This window comes from Suricata suricatta, chromosome 9 (genome assembly GCF_006229205.1).
Source record: "Suricata suricatta isolate VVHF042 chromosome 9, meerkat_22Aug2017_6uvM2_HiC, whole genome shotgun sequence".
NCBI lineage: Eukaryota > Metazoa > Chordata > Mammalia > Carnivora > Herpestidae > Suricata > Suricata suricatta.
This window is the reverse complement of record NC_043708.1, coordinates 23,458,851-23,475,572: the sequence shown is the minus strand read 5'-3', so window position 1 is coordinate 23,475,572 and position 16,722 is coordinate 23,458,851. Positions and strand designations below refer to the sequence as shown.

The following is a 16,722-nucleotide window of genomic DNA, read 5'->3' as shown; positions in this document are numbered from 1 at the left end:
TGCCACTGCCACAGGGCAGGGGGCAGCGTTAGACGAACTCAACAGACATTTTTGCAAAGAAGACATGCAAGTGGCCCCCGGGTACATGGAAAGGTGCTCAGCCTCACTTGTTATCAGGGAAATGCAAACCCAGACCACAAGGAGGTATCGCCTCACACTGGTCAGAACAGGCATCGAGAAGCTAAGAGAGCAAAGTGTTGGTGAGCATGTAGAGAAAAGGGAACCCTTATACAGTGTTGGTGCAGCCACTGTGGAGAACAGTGTGGAGGTTCCTTCAAAAATTAAAAATAAAACAACCATATGATTCAGCAGTTTGCTTCTGGGTGTATATCTGAAGGAAATGATAATCAGTATCTGGAAGAGATACCTGTGTCCCCATGTTCACTCCAGTATTTATAGTTGTTTGCTGTTCATCACAAGACACAGCTAGATCATTATGGAAAGGGATGGGAGAGAGGGTTGTGTGTCCAGCACTGGCCTTGGGTTTCTTCTGGGATCCTTGGCGCTTCTATGAGTAGGAGGGGGCTGGCTGCCGTTCTCTGGGCAAAATGGTTCCAAGAAAGTATTCACTGCAACTCTGACAGATGTTAAGAACAATTACCCAAAATTTAGAAACTAAGAGCAAGAATGTGCAGTGTGTCCTTTCACAGTCATTCTTGGGTTTTGTTCAACCAGCCCTCCGAGGGCTTTTTAATATCTAGGGAAATGTACTTTTGTTTGATTCTGCTATTGACAATTAATTAAGAGCTCAGACTGAAGTCATATGTCAACCTGTAAGATCTTATCCAGTAGAGATATGCAAATAATTTCTGCCTCGTGGAAAAGATAACCTCAAAGGTTATGATTTCCTTATTGCTCTGTAGGGCAATAACCAGTTTTATATCTAATCCAGGAGTCTCAGTCTCTTATTCCTGTTTAAATTCCCATAAATACCCAGTCCCTCAAAATTCTCTGAATCAGCTCTGCTTTTTTATTTGCTCCTTTATTGATAAGGTGAACAATCTTTGACATGTATTCATTCTATATTTTTATGAGTTATGTTTTTAACTTTTTGAAAATTAAACTTTGATCAAGGTGACAATGGTTACATTTCCCCCCCAAGTTTTAAATCATAAGCTACTGCATTACAACGAGCACATTTGGGTGTCTTCTATAGTGTGTGATTGCTTCGTGGTCTGTATAGATCTAGTAGACACATAGTGTGTGGTATAGCGTGCAGTGTAGTGTATAAAGTGCTTTCCCAGATGGGATGGCATTTTGACCTTGAATGTCAAGGTTACCCTGTGAGGAAGTAGAGCGGATGGAATTAGTTCCACGTGACAGCTAAGGGGACTTAGACCCAGACTGAGAAGGGAGGTGACTTGTCCTCAGGTCACCCATGCCATAAGTGGCAGTACCAAGAGGGCCCCAGAGCAAAGCTGGGGCCACAGGCTGATTTCCCCTCATGTCTGTGTCTTCCATGTCTGTCTGTGTCGATGAAATCTGGTTAAAGTGAACATCAAGAATAGTTCTCAAATGGAAAGACACCCACGTAGGGATGGCTGGATGGGGTATCGAAATGGAGAGAGCCACTTGATGGCTTTACCTGCATGTGCATGAGCTCCGATTGGAGCACCCCTTCCCCTTCCTCCTCTGGCAGCAGCTCGCTCCTCACGGGTAAGGGCTCCCCCATCCTGAGTCCCCAGATCCCCAGGGGCTATCTTTCAATGTAGTAATAGGGGGCCCAGAGCGATTAGCAATATTTCAGAAAGCTCAGGGGAGATCATACATCTCCCCATGACAGGTCTGCCCAGACTAAATGAAATGTCATTTCTCTGCTTTTGGCTGGAATTCTGTCAGCTCAGTCTGGCTGTACTGCTTATCTTGGGCTGATCAGGAGCCCTGATTGGACCTTATATGCGTCCTTGACAAATAAAAATGAGTTATTACTTAATAAATGCAATTGGTTTGGCAAATGCAGCCTTTCAGAGCATGGCCCCATGGAGCTCCAAAGAGCCCAACAATAGGGCTTCTCAAAAGAGGACTTGCCAGCTCAGCCAGGATTAACTCCAGCTGGGCCCCCCTCTGAGGAAACAGTAAACGGTGGCCCTGGGACATCTGACGTCTCAACCTGAGCCTGAGAACCCAATGTGGGGCAAAGTTCTCCAAATGCCAGCAGAGTACTGGGCATTCATTTCCCCCAGTGTGACATCGGATAGGTGACATCCTCTTTAACCCTGGTGTCTTCATCTCTTAAAAAACACAATGGACCCTGGTCTGCCACTCTCCCAAGAGCATTAAGAGGAATCAGTAACAATGGGGCTCCCGTGTGGGGTCACTGGGCTCCAAGCACCTCGACGTTCTCACCTGTGAGTGGCATTACTGTTGGTTCCATTGTACGGAAGCTGAGAGGATCAGCAGCTTGTTCAAGGTCACAGGATTCACTTGAGACGTACAGAAGTTGGCATGAGCCTGCGTGGTAGAGGGGTTACTAGAAGGCTGTGGGGTTGCACCTGGCTTGGGGCTTGTCTCCACCCATCTGTAGCCCTGTAGCTCTGTGTAAGTCCCACCTCGATGAGTCTCGGCTCCTTATCTGCAAAACGGGGATCATAATTGTACCTACTTGTAAAGCTGTTATAGCATGTCAGCTATTACTACAGTAGGGTTATTGATGATTTATTTTGGGGTCAGTTACAGTTGAAGAGATTAAGGGGGTTGGGACAAGCACGAAGACAGGACCACAGCATCTCAAGAAAACACAGACAAGGGTCTCATTCGTGTTGAAGGTAGAGTCCTATATTCATGTTTGGCTTGTTATAGGTAAGTGAGTGCAGAGTAGAGCTAGTCTGCTGTATGTAAATTATACCTCAATAAAGCCAGTTAACAAAACAGAGCCAGTCCTTGCCATTTTAGGAGCTTATAATAGTGGGCTACATGGTAATTAATCAAGTAATGACACAAATAGTGTGCTGGTACCCCAGAATTCTATGAGAGTTTATGGCAGGAGAACCTCATCTAGGCTGGGAGGTCAAGAATGGCTTCTCCAGAGAGGTGATGCTGGGAATGGAAGGAAGATGGGGGTGAACCAGGGGAAAGGGGGATGGGAGGAAGGCTCTTGGCAGAGGGACTATCATGTGCAAAGGTCCTGAGGTACAGGGTCATTGGAGAGGAGAAAGAGCACAAATATGGCTGAAGTGTCATTGTGGAATGAGATAAAACCAGGGAGGGAGACTGGGCCTGGTTGTGCAGGGCTTTGTAGGCAAAGGAAATAATTTGAACCTTCATCGTAAAACCCTACTCCTGTGTTTCCCACCTGTGGGCTCCAGGTCCTCTCCTCTGGCTGGGACATGTTTGCTAATGACCATGGGGTCCAACAGGGACCGAGAGAAATGTCAAGGGCAGTGTGTGTCCTGGGGCATCAGCTTTGTGAGTTGAGCCTCTCTTTGTCCTCTGGAAACCCATTGGCAGACCATCTGTGGGCCCAGCCAGGTCTGGCGCTATTCAGCAGCTGTTCGCTAGCTGGGAAGAGGCTTTTAGCTTTAATAAAAAGGGAGTAGAGATAAGAAGACCGCCTCAGCAGGGAGGGCAGCAGTGACAGGATGATTTAAACGGCCTCTCCAGTGTCATTTCTTCTGTGCAGACATCATAAATCAGATTAGCATTGGGCTCTGGCAGGGAGACACGAAGGGAAAGGGGCCTGAGGGAGAGGGGAGCAGGGCTGGGCCCTCCTGGGACTACCTCAGAGCCGGTGGGACAGCTCTAGGGGGTGCTGGGGTCACGTATTCCTGATCCACAGCCCCTTAGTCCTGCTCTTTGGAGAAGGGGAAGTTGGGATGGCCTCACAACCACCCCAACTCTCCAGCCGATCTTCAACTTTGGGGGAGAATGAAGAGATTGAAGAGAGAATAGGGAAGAGAAGGGTTGGAGAAGGGTGGAGGGCAGGGGTTGCGGGTGGGAGTTACAGGCTTTGGGAAGGCTTGAAGCAGTTGTTCTACCATGTTCTATGTCACAGTCATCTTGGGAACTCTAAAACAAATGCTGATGCCTGAGGACCACCTCTAACACTTCTGAGTTCTCGGTGATCCTAATGTGTGGCTGAAGTTGAGGAGAACTGGATTAGAACTCAGCTTCTGTCTTAAACTCAACAACTATACAATCACAAGCCATCACTCCCGCCATGGCCTGTGGGCCCACCCAGCACCACTGGCCTTCCTCTTGAAAGTGACCAGATTGAGGGGACAGGGTCGGAGTCTATGAGATAGGTGTTCATGTGTCGCAACTCCTACCTGTCTCCCTTCTCTTTCAGATCTCACGCCACCTGGGCAAGATATACAGCGAGATGATCTTCGTCAATGGCTTTGTGCACTGCGACCCCCATCCAGGGAATGTGCTGGTGCGGAAGCACCCGGGCACGGGAAGGGCAGAGATCGTCCTGTTAGACCACGGGCTCTACCAGGTAGGAGAGGCCTTTTTCACCCAGCCGGTCCAGGGTCTGGTCCTGGGATCAGAGCTTGCTGACCTCCCGATGTGCCACAGAAATGGGAGGCAGATACCCAGGGCAGATGGAGAGGCCCCGCCCTTCCCCTAGAGCTGTCATTCTGTGTAAGTGACATCATACGTGCTCGCTCCCATCGAGTGAGGTTAGGAATGCCTCCTTTGCAGGCTGCTGTGGGGAGGAGATGGGGATATGCCTGCCTTTGTGCCGGTGCATTGTCAGCTGTAAAAACCTTGCTTCCTAGGGAAAGCCCAGGCCAGCCCAGCCCAGCCCACTGGGAAATGAGCTGCCCTTGGATGAGCTGGGAGGTCAGGGTAGGGGGGTAACTCAGCCTCGGGGAGGAGGTAATGTGTAATGGGAGAGAGGGTCAGGAACTGATAGGGGCTGGATGCCCCCAGACTCTGTCCTCTGGAACTTGGGACTCATCTGGTTGAGCTGAGCCATGGGTTCCTGCCTAGAAGCTGGGATGTTCGCTGTCAGTTCCAGCACCCAGGGCCTATCTCGAGTTCATGGCAGATGGTTCTGGGGAAGTTTCCCCAATCATCTCTTACTCCTCTGATCCCACCTCCGAAATCTTGGCCTGCTTTGAAAGACTTAGTGACATTGGGTGTGTTAATTTGAGGCAGACTAGCTGCTGTCACACACAGCCCCCCAAACAAATGATGGCCCAGACACAGCAGACATCGAATTGCTTGCTTACAAACCTGTTGTCTCCGGTAAGCAGAGGAGCCTGAAGCCAGGGACTGACGGAGGCTCTGCCCCCTGGCTTCCCTGGGGGTGCATCATCTGGGGGTTGGGGCTCAGAGCAGCATGTGCAGGCGAGTTTTCAGCAGCTGGGTGTGGAGTTTCTGCCACATTCCTTGATCAGAGCTCAGGCAGAGGCCCACCTCCAGCTAGGACAGGGGCTGGGAATGTGATTTTAGCAGACAGTTGGTAGCTTCTGGCACTCCAGACCATGGCTGCCAGATGGTAGCCTTCAACTTGGGCCTTCAGGGATGGCGGAACTTTGGGAGAGAAGCAGATGTCATGCAGGCATCCCTGGTCTTCCTCTGTCCCCCTTCACAGTGATCAAACCAACCAGGGTCTGGGTCTTCTGTGGGGAAAGGAGGCTCAGGTTCTGTCACATTGTTCCCCCCGCCCCCGTCCTGCAGGTGCTCACGGAGGAGTTTCGGCTGAATTACTGCCACCTCTGGCAGTCACTGATCTGGACTGACATGAAGAGAGTAAGGAAGTACAGCGAGCGCCTGGGAGCCGGGGACCTCTACCCGCTATTTGCCTGCATGCTGACTGCCCGCTCTTGGGACTCAGTCAACAGGGGCATCAGCCAGGCTCCGGTCACTGCCACTGAGGTAGGTGGTCCCCTCCCAGCCCTGTCTTCTCCTGAATCAAGGGGTGGGACCAGGGATGGCGTTTGGACCCCTGCCAACCCAGGGCCTGAGGGTGTGGGCGGTAGGCAGCACTGGAGATATACTGGAGGAAAAGCTGCGGCCCTGGATGCAAGGAGGGAGAGGGAACAGTGTGGCACTGCATCCCTCCTGGCCTTATTAACCTGGTACGTTGACTGTATAACCCAGACTGCTGTGGCCTTGGCTCCAACATGACATTTCAGGCTTCCACCAAGTTCTCCTACAAGACTTCTAGGAATCCCAAGGGATTGTCTCATCATAAGTCTGGTTTCATTTGCGCCGCCTCCTGCTGGGCAGGGACTCCCATCGGGAGCTTTCCTACTGGGGAGAGCACCTCAGTTCATCATGCGGCCACTGGTCCCATTGTTCTCACTGAGTATGTAGCGAAACAGCTTTGCGGTTCATTTCTCTATTGGATCTAGATGAGAGTCCCGTGGAGTCTGGGCTGAGACTGGTCCTAGGAACCCCTCCTCCCAATACTCATTGCCACCTCCTTCCCTGGCTTCTCATTCTCTCACGGAGCTGGCTTCTGTCTTTCCAGTCAGTTTGCTGGACCCGTGCACACTTGCCTGTAGCCATGTGGGGACGGGCTTGTGCAGTCAGATAGACCTGGGTTCTAGTTCCAGATCCTGCTCTTCTTGGTGGCATGACCTTGGATTGTTATTGCCACCTCTTGGAGACTCACAGTCCTCCCTATAAGCTGCCATTTAGGAATGACTGGATGGAATCTCAAATGATGTCACCAAGGAGACCACCTCTCCCATCTCTTGGCTATGTTTCCTGCAAATTGACATCATTCCCCAGCAAGCTTGGTGGCAGTGATGACTGCCAGCTGCCCCAGGCTTGCATGGCTTCAAAGCTCATTATCCTGGAAGTGAGACCAGCTCCTTCCTTTGTTACATAGGAATGATCATTTCAGGGATGCTTTATTGATAATGCATGTAAAGTGCCCGCCCAGAGCTCCTGAAGTTTGTTCATTGAACAAACATTTGTTTTTGCTGGAACCCAAACTAGATGCCGGGGATTCAATGATGAGCAGACAGGCAGGCCTTCCACGTAATTTGCACTGTGGTTGAGGGAGACAGACAGTAAACAAGTGAAGAAACAGGTAAATGGAATAGTTGTAGGTAGTAGGTATGGGAGGCAACAGGCGGGGTGAGTAATGGGGGTGCTGTAGACTAGGCACTCAGAGATCTTTCCAGGGGCTGACATCTGAGTTCTGGAGGACAAGGAAGACAGCAGCCAAGGCAGAGCTCGGAGAAAGCATTGCAGGCACAGGGCACACGATGCCACAGAGCCAGGGGAGAAAGCGTCCGCAGGTCTGGAGTGTGGGGAGGTGGGTGCTGGGATGGAAAGAACTTGGGGTTCTGGGCAGAGAGAGAGCATCATATGGGGCCTCTTAAACTGTGGAAAGAGGTTCAGATCAGTTCTCAGTACAAAGCAAAGCGTTTGGCAGTTAGTCAGGAGGCTGGAGGTGATGGGGGCACAGACCACACTAAGGGCAGCAGATGTGGAGGGAAGGATAGAGCCACGGTGTATTTTGGATGGAAGATTGAGAGGCCTTTCTGTCAACTTGGGTGTGGAGAGGAGGCAAAGGGAAGAGTCAAGGTTGCACCCCAGCATGTTGGGATGAGGCACAGGGTAGGGGGTGGAGCCGCTTCCTGGCATGGGGAAGAGTGGGAAGGATGTAGCTGGGGGGCAGGCGCCAGTAGTTAGGGCATTCAGAGGCATCATGGGCCGCCAAGCTTGGAGCTCCAGGAACAGGTCCAGGCTCAAAATATAAAATTGGGAGTTCTCAGGATACACGTGGTATTTAAAGCCTCAGAAATGGACCAGATTGCATGGTGTACACTAGGTACTTGGCATATGATATGTGTGTGTTTTTTTTAATGTTTTATTTACTCTTGAGAGAAAGAGAGAGAGAGACAGACAGAGACAGAGACAGAGACAGAGCATGAGCAAGGGAGGGGCAGAGCAAGAGAGGAACACAGAATCCAAAGCAGGCTCCAGGCTTTGAGCTGTTAGCACAGAGCCCGATGTGGGGCTTGAACCTACAAGCCGTGAGATCATGACCTGAACCAAAGTCTGATGCTCAACCATCTGAGCCACCCAGGCACCCCGATACGTGTTTTTATGAGCTACTCACTTACAAGACCCAGCATAAATGCTTCTGTGTTAGTCTTCTTGGGTTGCCGTAGTAGAATACCACCGACGAGGTGGCTTGAGTAACAAATCTATTTTCTCACAGAAAGTCCGGAAGTCCAAGATCAAGGTATCAAGGTTTCTGGTGCAGCATATCTTTCTGGTTTGCAGACAGCTACCTTCTCACTGTGACCTCACATGGCCTTTCTTCTGTGTGTACATGCTCCTGGCTCCCCTTCCTTTTCTCCGAGGGACATCAATCCTATTGGGTTAGAATATGAAGTCACACTCCCTTCTTCTGAAGTCACTTAATTTTGATGACCTCTTTAAAGGCCTCGTCTCCAGATACAGTCACACTGGGGTTAGGACGTCAACATATTGATTGGGGACACGATTGAGTCCATAGCATCAGCCCGGAAGCCTCTCCTCATCACCGTTGCCCAAAGTGGCCTGTTAATACTTGTATCACTCATGCGCAGCACCTTCGACTCTGAGAGTGGCCGTTTGTATACTTCTGTGAATTTTCCAACTAGGTGGTGAGTGCCTGGAGGGCAAGAATCCTCTCTTGCACATCTTTTTATAAAGTCCCTGCAGTCCTGGGACCACATCTAATAGAGAGGTGTTGGTGTAGGTTCTGGAGACATGGACTCCATTTCCTCACTTTGGACAAAAACCCAGGGAGAGAATAAACTTTGCTGTTCCGGACCAGCCCTGGCCCAGTCGCTGAGATGTAAGGGCTCCGTTTTTCTGAGTCTTAGTCTTATTGAGAACGAGGGTAACTTTCAACATTGGGTCAAGGTAGATGTTTTTCCAACTAAAAGTGGCTTAAACATTTAGGTATTTGTTTTCTTCATAACAGGAAGCCTGGAGGTGGGGGGGTGAGGGGGCCAGGTTGGTTAATTGAACAGATCAGCCGCTCAGGGCTCTGGGCTGACTCTCATGGCTCTAAGATGACTGGCAGTTAAAGGCTGCACACCTTTATACTCTGATTGATGTCCAGAGGTGGGAATTAGGGGTCATTTCTTCTCATATATTGTTTCTTAGCAAGGAAACCTTTCTCAGAAGGATTCAACAGACTCCCCTCTAGGTCTCATTGGCCAGAATTGTGTCTTGTGTCCATGCCTGAGCCAGTCACTTGGCGGAGGCGTTCTGCTCAGGGCCCCCCATGGCTGAGATTCATCAGGATCCCCTCCCTGGGGTTAGGGAGGGGCTCACCTCCCTGAAGAACACAGCTCCAACGGGTCAAATGAACAAAAATAGGGTTCTTTGGAGAAAGGAGAATGAGGAATGGCTGTTGGGTAGGCACCCAACACAGTCTACTGCACACACTCACCATCAGGATAGTCCAAGCTGGAAGAGGTGCCCCCTAGAGTGAGCCTGGGTGGGTGCAGGTGCTCAGAGAGGGGCTGAGAGGGGCTGTTTCCAAGTCAATCCCTACCTTGCTGGGGGTCCCTATTATTGACCCAGGCCTTGGTCTGGCCTTAGCCCTTGGGCAGGGTGGCCTGCAGCCATGGTGGGAGGCAGCAGGGAGACATGCAGACAGCAGTGTCTGGCTTGGTGTTGAGATGTTCCAGTCTGATAGCTCCTGCCTGAGGGACATTTCGAGTTTCACAGCAACTCTGTTATCAGCAGCGCACACGTGTTCTGGAAAGGGCCGAGAGTCCTGCTTCTGCGGCAGAAGGCCACCACATGGGGAAGCCTTTGGCAGCGCTGCTGCACCCCTTGTCATGCCCCAAGCGTCTCCCCCCACTCCTTATCTCTGCTGTCCCTCTCGGTCAGGCTGAGAGGTGGGCACAGGGCATATTAGCATTCCCAGATTTTAGGTGAGGACCCAGGGTTACAGGAGATGAAAGGACTTGCCCAGTGTCAGGGCAAGTCCCTGCTGTGAGGTGAGAGAAGGCAGAGCCTGGTGGCGGTGGTCTGGGCTCTGCGGTTCCAACCCTGACTCACCACTCACTAGCTGTGGGCTGCAGGCAGGTTGCTAAGTTCTCAGTGCCATGGTTTTCTTTTCTCAAATGGGAGTGATGGGGTCATTGTGAGGATTAAATGAGTTAATGCCTGCAGGCATTTTCTCTGGAGATTGAGAAGAGGTCTGAAGTGCAACATCATGCTCCGGGCTCTGGCTGGAGGCAGGCATTTGCGCAGAGCCCTGCAGAGTTCTGGGGCAGGGAAGGAAGCCAGACCTCACACTCAGACACCAGGGTGGGGTAAGCCCTGGCTCCCGCTCTTTGGGCATCAGGACCTCAAGCAATGAGCAGGCAGCTGGGCTCTGGGTAGGTCTGGTGGGGCGTGAGTCAGGCAGGGTAATGAGCAAGACTTTGGAATTGGGTTGGGATCCGGAGCTCAGGTCTGTGAACTGCACTAGCCTGGGCTTGGCTGAAGGGATGGGGGACATGACTCAGCTGGCACCAGCTTCCAGGGCTACTTCGAAGCCTGTCGTCAAATTGGTGGCCAGTGAGAAAAGCCTTTGTTCACCTCACATGGGCAAACCCCTGAGCCAAGAGGCTAGCTAACTCCAGTCTCATCAAATGGTTGATGAGGAAGTTGACTTCCTGCCCCAGTCAGTATTGGCTCATGGGCTTGGAGGATGGGTATTGGTGACCTTGGGGAGCCAAGAATGGCACAGGTCCTGTTGATGTGCTCCTGTACTGTGTCCGGTGCTTGGCCAGAAGTTGGAGTGAGATGTCACTTCCAGGTTTGTCAGACTACAAAGCCCCTTGTGTTAAGCTTCCCTCTGGGGAGGTCTTAGTGATGCCAAGGCAGTCAGCCACATGGTAGAAACTCCCTTCTGGAGCCTCTTTGAAGCCCTTCAGCAATAGGCATCTACCACCCTGGGCCCCACTTCCCACACCAACTCTCTATGTCTGTCTGCCTGTCACTGCTTCAGGACTCAGAGATCCGCAGCAACGCAGCCAACTACCTCCCCCAGATCAGCCAGCTCCTCAACCATGTGCCTCGCCAGATGCTGCTCATCTTCAAGACCAACGACTTGCTCCGTGGGATTGAGGCTGCCCTGGGCACCCGGGCCAGTGCCAGCTCCTTCCTCAACATGTCGCGGTGCTGCATCAGAGCACTGGCGACGTGAGTGTGGGCTCTGGCCTCTCCTTCCATCCCAGCTCCCTGGCCTGTCCCAGCCATCTCCTTTGCCTCCACTTTCTCCCACTAGTCCCCAGGGCCTTGCCTGAACTCCCTAGTCTGCACCTGTCCTTGAAGGGAAAGTTAGGGGCAGGAGACAGCTCCAGTGAATTCACTGATTCCAGGTTGTGTTTTGGGGTGGTCCAGAGAGCCACCTGTACTTTGTAAATTTATGGATTCTAGGACTTCACCTTCCTAATCAAGCTTTCCAGGCAGTTCTTACCTTCAGTAAAGTTTGAGATGTTTTCTGAGTGTCTCAGTCCCGTCCAAGGCTTGGAATCAGGACACCCTGATGCATGCATCTCATCTCTCACTGGTCCCAGGACTCGTCTCCACAGGATTGGCTAGGCAGCAAGGCCGGTGTTCTTTCCCTGCATGTGTGGCCCTGACTCAGGAAAGTGTCACCAGTAGGCTCACTTTGGATATCAGATCTTTTTAAATGCCTCAGTGCCCTTGGAGTGTTAGTGAGGGAGGGAAGGTTCTTCCTTGGGGAGGTATTGCTAGAGAAGTGAGAGTTCTAGGCCCTTCTCTCTGAGTGTACAGATACATGGGAAGGGCCATGCTCTGGCTAAATCTTCTCTTCTGAGAGAGGAGGCCTAGACTGGTGTCAACTCCCATCCATCCAGTGGAGGGAATGGGTCATTTTGGCAAACTGATGAGGGGAGTGTTGGCCACATATATCATGGACCCTTGATGAGATATTGAATTAGATTATAGCAAAATAGACTGCACACAGAAAGGGCTGAGCATGATTTATTCTTCCTTTGAGGGCTCTGGGAGCCAAGTCTTAGAGGGGTCATTATCATAACACCAATTTTTGTCATGTCCTTTTGTTAATGCAGAAGGGATTGAGCTGGACTGAATCCATACTGGCCTCAGCCTCTCAGGGCCACCTGACCTAGTTTCCAGGTGACTCAGCCTCAGAACGTTAGGGAAAGCTTTTATATTGAGTTTGAGGGATTCAGGATTAGCATATAACCTTTTGTACTGACCTTACAAAAAAGAGAAACATTGAAATGGTCTACACAGTGGGTCCACTAGGTGTTTGATGCCCTGTGAAACAGCTGCTTTTGTTTACCTCACTTATCTGGAAAGCTCCTTTGGAGTAGTTGGGTCCCTCTGGTCCCTGGGTGGGCAGTGCTATGATCATGTAGCCAGGAGTTCTCTACTAGGGCTGGGGCCTGGTAAGTTCCCTAAGCCATGATTTTTTGTTGTTCTAAGTGATCCTGAGTGCTTCTTGCCTCTTTATCTCTTGTTCTTTCCTCCCTTCTTGTCCATCCGGCAGGCACAAGAAGAAGAGTACATGTTCGTCCTTCAGAAGGGCCCAGATCTCTTTCAGTGAGGCCTTCAACTTATGGCAGATCAACCTTCATGAACTGGTTCTGCGTGTGAAGGGGTTGAAGCTGGCCAGCTGGGTCTTGGCCTTGCTTGGCTGGCTGTTGCCCACTCCACACTGAGTGGACTTGCTGTCCCTTTTCCCAATCCAGTGTGACTCTGTGGTGGGCAAGTGGACTTCTCACTCCTCACTCCTCTGTCCTGTCTCCACCCAGGTGCCCTGTTTCTGTCACATGGTGGCCTGGGGCCCCATGGTCATAGTCAATGGCACCGCTACACTCCACACGTCTGGAATCCCTCTCCTGTGCCATAGCTCTGGTCTCCCGGCCCACAAGCTGTCCCCTGCAATAAGCTTCTCCCCTTATCCAGGGAGAAAGCACAACAGTCTGTTTCCCACTCTATGTGAGTGCCGTGGGGCTGGATGTCACCCTACTTCCGGTAACGACTCCTGTTGTCAGGATGGACCATGAATCCCACTGACTTACTACATGAACTCCTACATTTAACTTGTGGGCACTTTGATTTTGTTGGAAGAGAGCACAGTTTCCGATCTTCCTGGGAACAGATTCCCTCTCCTTGTCCTGTCACTTCCCAGAGGTGTTGTACCTGAGCAAGGTGGCTCGGTGTCCGGGGCATGAGTTCACTGCTGTCACGGTGACCGCTTTGGTGTTTTATATACTGTGGTTCAATAAAAATCCCTTCAGGGTTGCAGGGAAGGGCTTTGTTGGTGGGATTTTTATTCTAGGTTGGGGGTGAATCTACACTGGCCGTTAGGTAAGGGTGGACCCAGGCACTGTGTGCCACTGTGTTCTGCTTGGCATATTGCCTCTGTTGTCCTTCCAGCCCCTCCCTGTGTGGCCATTTCCTGCCCCATGTAGGCTTTTCTTACCTTCTAAGACCCTGATGTTTTATTCAGAGGACTTAAGAAGCCCCAAGGCCAGGAACTCAGGGGCTCAGCTTTGTTTTCTCTGGCTTCTCCACCTGCTTTGTTCTACTAACTGCATCCTGACTTAGCCCTTTGGCTCATCATTTGATGCCCTCCAGCCTGAGGACTGTAGTGTAAACCCTAGTCACTGTGGCTAGAGTTTCAGCCTCCTTGTCTCTGGACTCAAGGCTTCCATCTGTTGCCCACGGCCAGGGCTGCCCCGCCCCCACTCAGTCATCTGCTCCTGTTTCTGGGCTGTCCCCAAAGTCCTGCTCTAACTCCAGGTCCCTGAGAGACCCCACATTTGGCAAGTCCTACTATTACCTGTGGGCACCTGTGCTCACTGACAGTAATTGTGTTTGAGTCTCTCTGATCTTACTTCGCCCAATGCACAGGGGCAGAAAACCCCTGAATTCAAGCCTCATCTTCTCTTTATTCATAACACAACAGGCAGGTTTTCTGCTGACCAGAGATGATTTGCAATCCTTTATTTCCTGAAAGAATTAATTGTTCTTAGTGACCAGTTGGATGCACCCAGGGACCTGAGAGAATAATTTGCAAGATCTGTTATTAATCATGAGGATGCATGCTGCATATTATATTTTATGGTGTCTTTTATAGCCACTGAAGTAAATATAAATGTCCTTTTTGTTCAAGGTAATGGTTACTTGCTTCTCACTTTTTGTTGGCTCCCTGCTGCCCTGGGATCTAAAACATCAGCATGTTGCCAGTGGGCCCAGCACCCAGAACAATCGCCCAGGGAGAGTAGAGAATCTGGGAGTTTGGGGTATAAGGAAGTTTGAAAATAGGAGGGAAGTTGGCTGATGAAGATTGAGTGCCTTCCATGGGGAGAGACCATGCTAGGCTCCTGGTAAATAAATTACATCATTAACTTGTCCCATCAGCTCTATGAGGGGGAGACACCATAAGTCTCATCTTACAGAGATGGGGACCAAGACTCAGGTTTACTTACTTCCCTGAAGTCACATAGCCACCAAATGGTGGTCCATTGTGGAACTCCATTTCACAGTGCTGTATCTAATCACACTCATGCTTTGGCCTGTCATATGTGCTTGAATTCAGTCTCAAAAACTTTGATTTCAGAAGGAATTGGATTTTCAGTTGAGATGGGAGAGTCCAGCATGTTCCCTGGGGCCTAAGGTAGGGTGGACCTGGACCACTATGACCTGCCTGCAGTTCTGATACTGACCACCCAGAGCTAGTGCAGAGGCCAAAGGCTTCAGGGCATAGAGCCCGTAAGACTCATGTCGGGCACAAGCCACAGGTTTGGGGTTCCACCAGGCCACACATACTTCTGACCCACTGACTACAAATTTGGGCGACCCCATAACCACCCACCCACGCCAAATTTTATAATTTGCTAGAATGACTCACAACTCAGGAAAGCAATATACTTGTGATACAGTTTTACTATAAAGGATACAAATCAGAAACGGCCAAATGAAGAGGACACGTAAGGTAAGGACTAGAAGCATCCGGAATGCGGAGCTGCTGTGTCCTCTCCCTTGGGGTCAGCATATCTTTGTGTTCGCTGAGCTTCAGTGTGCAGAGTTTTTATCAGGGTTTCCTTGCATAGACACAAATAAATCCTTGATCACGTGATTGAACTCAGCCTCCAGCCCTTGCTTCTCCCCACCCCCTGGAGAGCCGATCTCACCACCATCCTGGGCTATCTAGGAGAAACCCAGGTGTGATACAAGGGGCATGCTCTGAAAGTCAAGGATACTCCTGTCATTTAGAAATTCCAAAGAGTTACAGTTATCTCCCAGAAGCTGGGGACAAAGACCCCAGACAGATTCTTTAATATATAATAACAACTCTGGTGTCTTCTTGTCCTATGCCCTTGGCCCGAGGTATGTCTCCATCGAGGGACCCCTGGCCTGTGTTTCTGCTCAGCCTTGTTGGGGCCGTATCGGAGCCTAGAACTATAGGAGATGGTTCTCTCTCCATCTCTATTCTATGGTTCAGAGATAGCGTGGCTGAGCTGCTACGTGGGACCTTGTTCTGATCCCTTCTCTTGCCTGTGGAATGTGCCGTGAATTGATTTGGTTTTGACGCTTCCCAGTAAGATCCTATGATGTTTTTCTCCCAGCAGTGACAGTGTTTCAGGAAATCACCAGCTTACTCTGAAGAGTGTTTTATCTTTTAACACTTAACATTATTCATTTTGGGTGTTGGTTTTCTTGATTTGGACAACGGATATTTCCTCCTCCTTACTCTTTTCAGGTGGAGTAGACAGAAATTCCAAGTCTGTGGCCATGTGGTATACAGCCTCTCAAGTATGTGCTCAGTTCATAGCAAGCTCAGAATCCTGGCTTACAGTAAGTGCTAAATAAATAGTTTTTTTTTTAATTTTGAGAGAAAAAAAGAGTGAATGGGGGAGAGACACAGAGAGAGGGAGACATAGAATCTGAAACCAGCTCCAGAATCTGAGCTGTCAGCACAGAGCCTGACATGGGACTCGAACTCATAAACCATGAGATCATGACCTGAGCTAAAGTCAGATGCTTAATTGACTGACCCATTCAGGCACCCAATATGCAAGGATTTAGAATCTCAGAGTACTTTATCTTCAGGGCTCCTGAAATCTGTGTATTAAAAATAAGCTACAAGTGCTGTTCATCCCCCCCCCCCCAGCCCCCAGCCCCGCATAAGGAATATTGCCTTGTTCCATGGCCAGGTTAATTCTACAGAGTTCCAGGCCTGCTCCCAGGCCTCCAAGAATGTGAACAGCCAATGAGTGCCCAGTCAGAAAGCCAAAGTGGCTCCTAGAGGCACCTGAGAATATTCTTAGGGGCGGGACTCATTGGGAGACTGAGAATTACCCTCAGGGTAAGCAGCTGAGAGAAGAGGAAAAAATGGAGCCATTGCAGGTGACAGAATGCAGGGCTTATGCAGTTTCCAGGCATAGACGTGAGGGGCTGGGGTCTCAAAGTTGGGAACTGGTAAGGGGTCAAGATCTTAATAGGCAGGACAAACAAGGCCACAGGGAGTGGTGTGTTCTTTGTAGCCTGACCTTGTGGAATGGTGATGTTTGCTGGGCTGGATGAGGAGGCCCTGTATTCAGCAAGAGGCCTTGAATGCCAGGCACCCCGGTGCCCACTGCTTGCAGGTAACAGGCTGAGGGGAAACTGCGGGAGGCCCGGTCTCCTCAGCCTGAAACCTATAAACATTGGTAAAAGCTCATTTGTTCAAAAAGGCTGTTCTCACCTCCTCTCTTCCCTCCTTCCTCCCTGTGAAGTAAAGCCTCTTATGAAGCTGCACAGACTGGCTCGGTGCTCTCT

The 16,722-nt window shown here is 50.4% G+C and overlaps 1 protein-coding gene across 4 annotated transcripts in view; it reads left to right on the top strand.

The window, feature by feature from the left end:
* Window positions 1-14,078, top strand: part of ADCK1 (aarF domain containing kinase 1) — a 163,449-nt gene extending 149,371 nt beyond the window's left edge. For all 4 annotated transcript variants that reach the window (XM_029952829.1, XM_029952826.1, XM_029952827.1 and 1 more), the window contains 4 exons: window positions 4,286-4,435; window positions 5,626-5,823; window positions 10,910-11,103; window positions 12,443-14,078. In XM_029952829.1, the coding sequence (XP_029808689.1) occupies window positions 4,286-4,435; window positions 5,626-5,823; window positions 10,910-11,103; window positions 12,443-12,614 (714 nt within the window). In that variant the 3' untranslated portion in view covers window positions 12,615-14,078. The remainder of the gene's footprint in view (window positions 1-4,285; window positions 4,436-5,625; window positions 5,824-10,909; window positions 11,104-12,442) is intronic.
* Window positions 14,079-16,722: the final 2,644 nt, after the last annotated feature.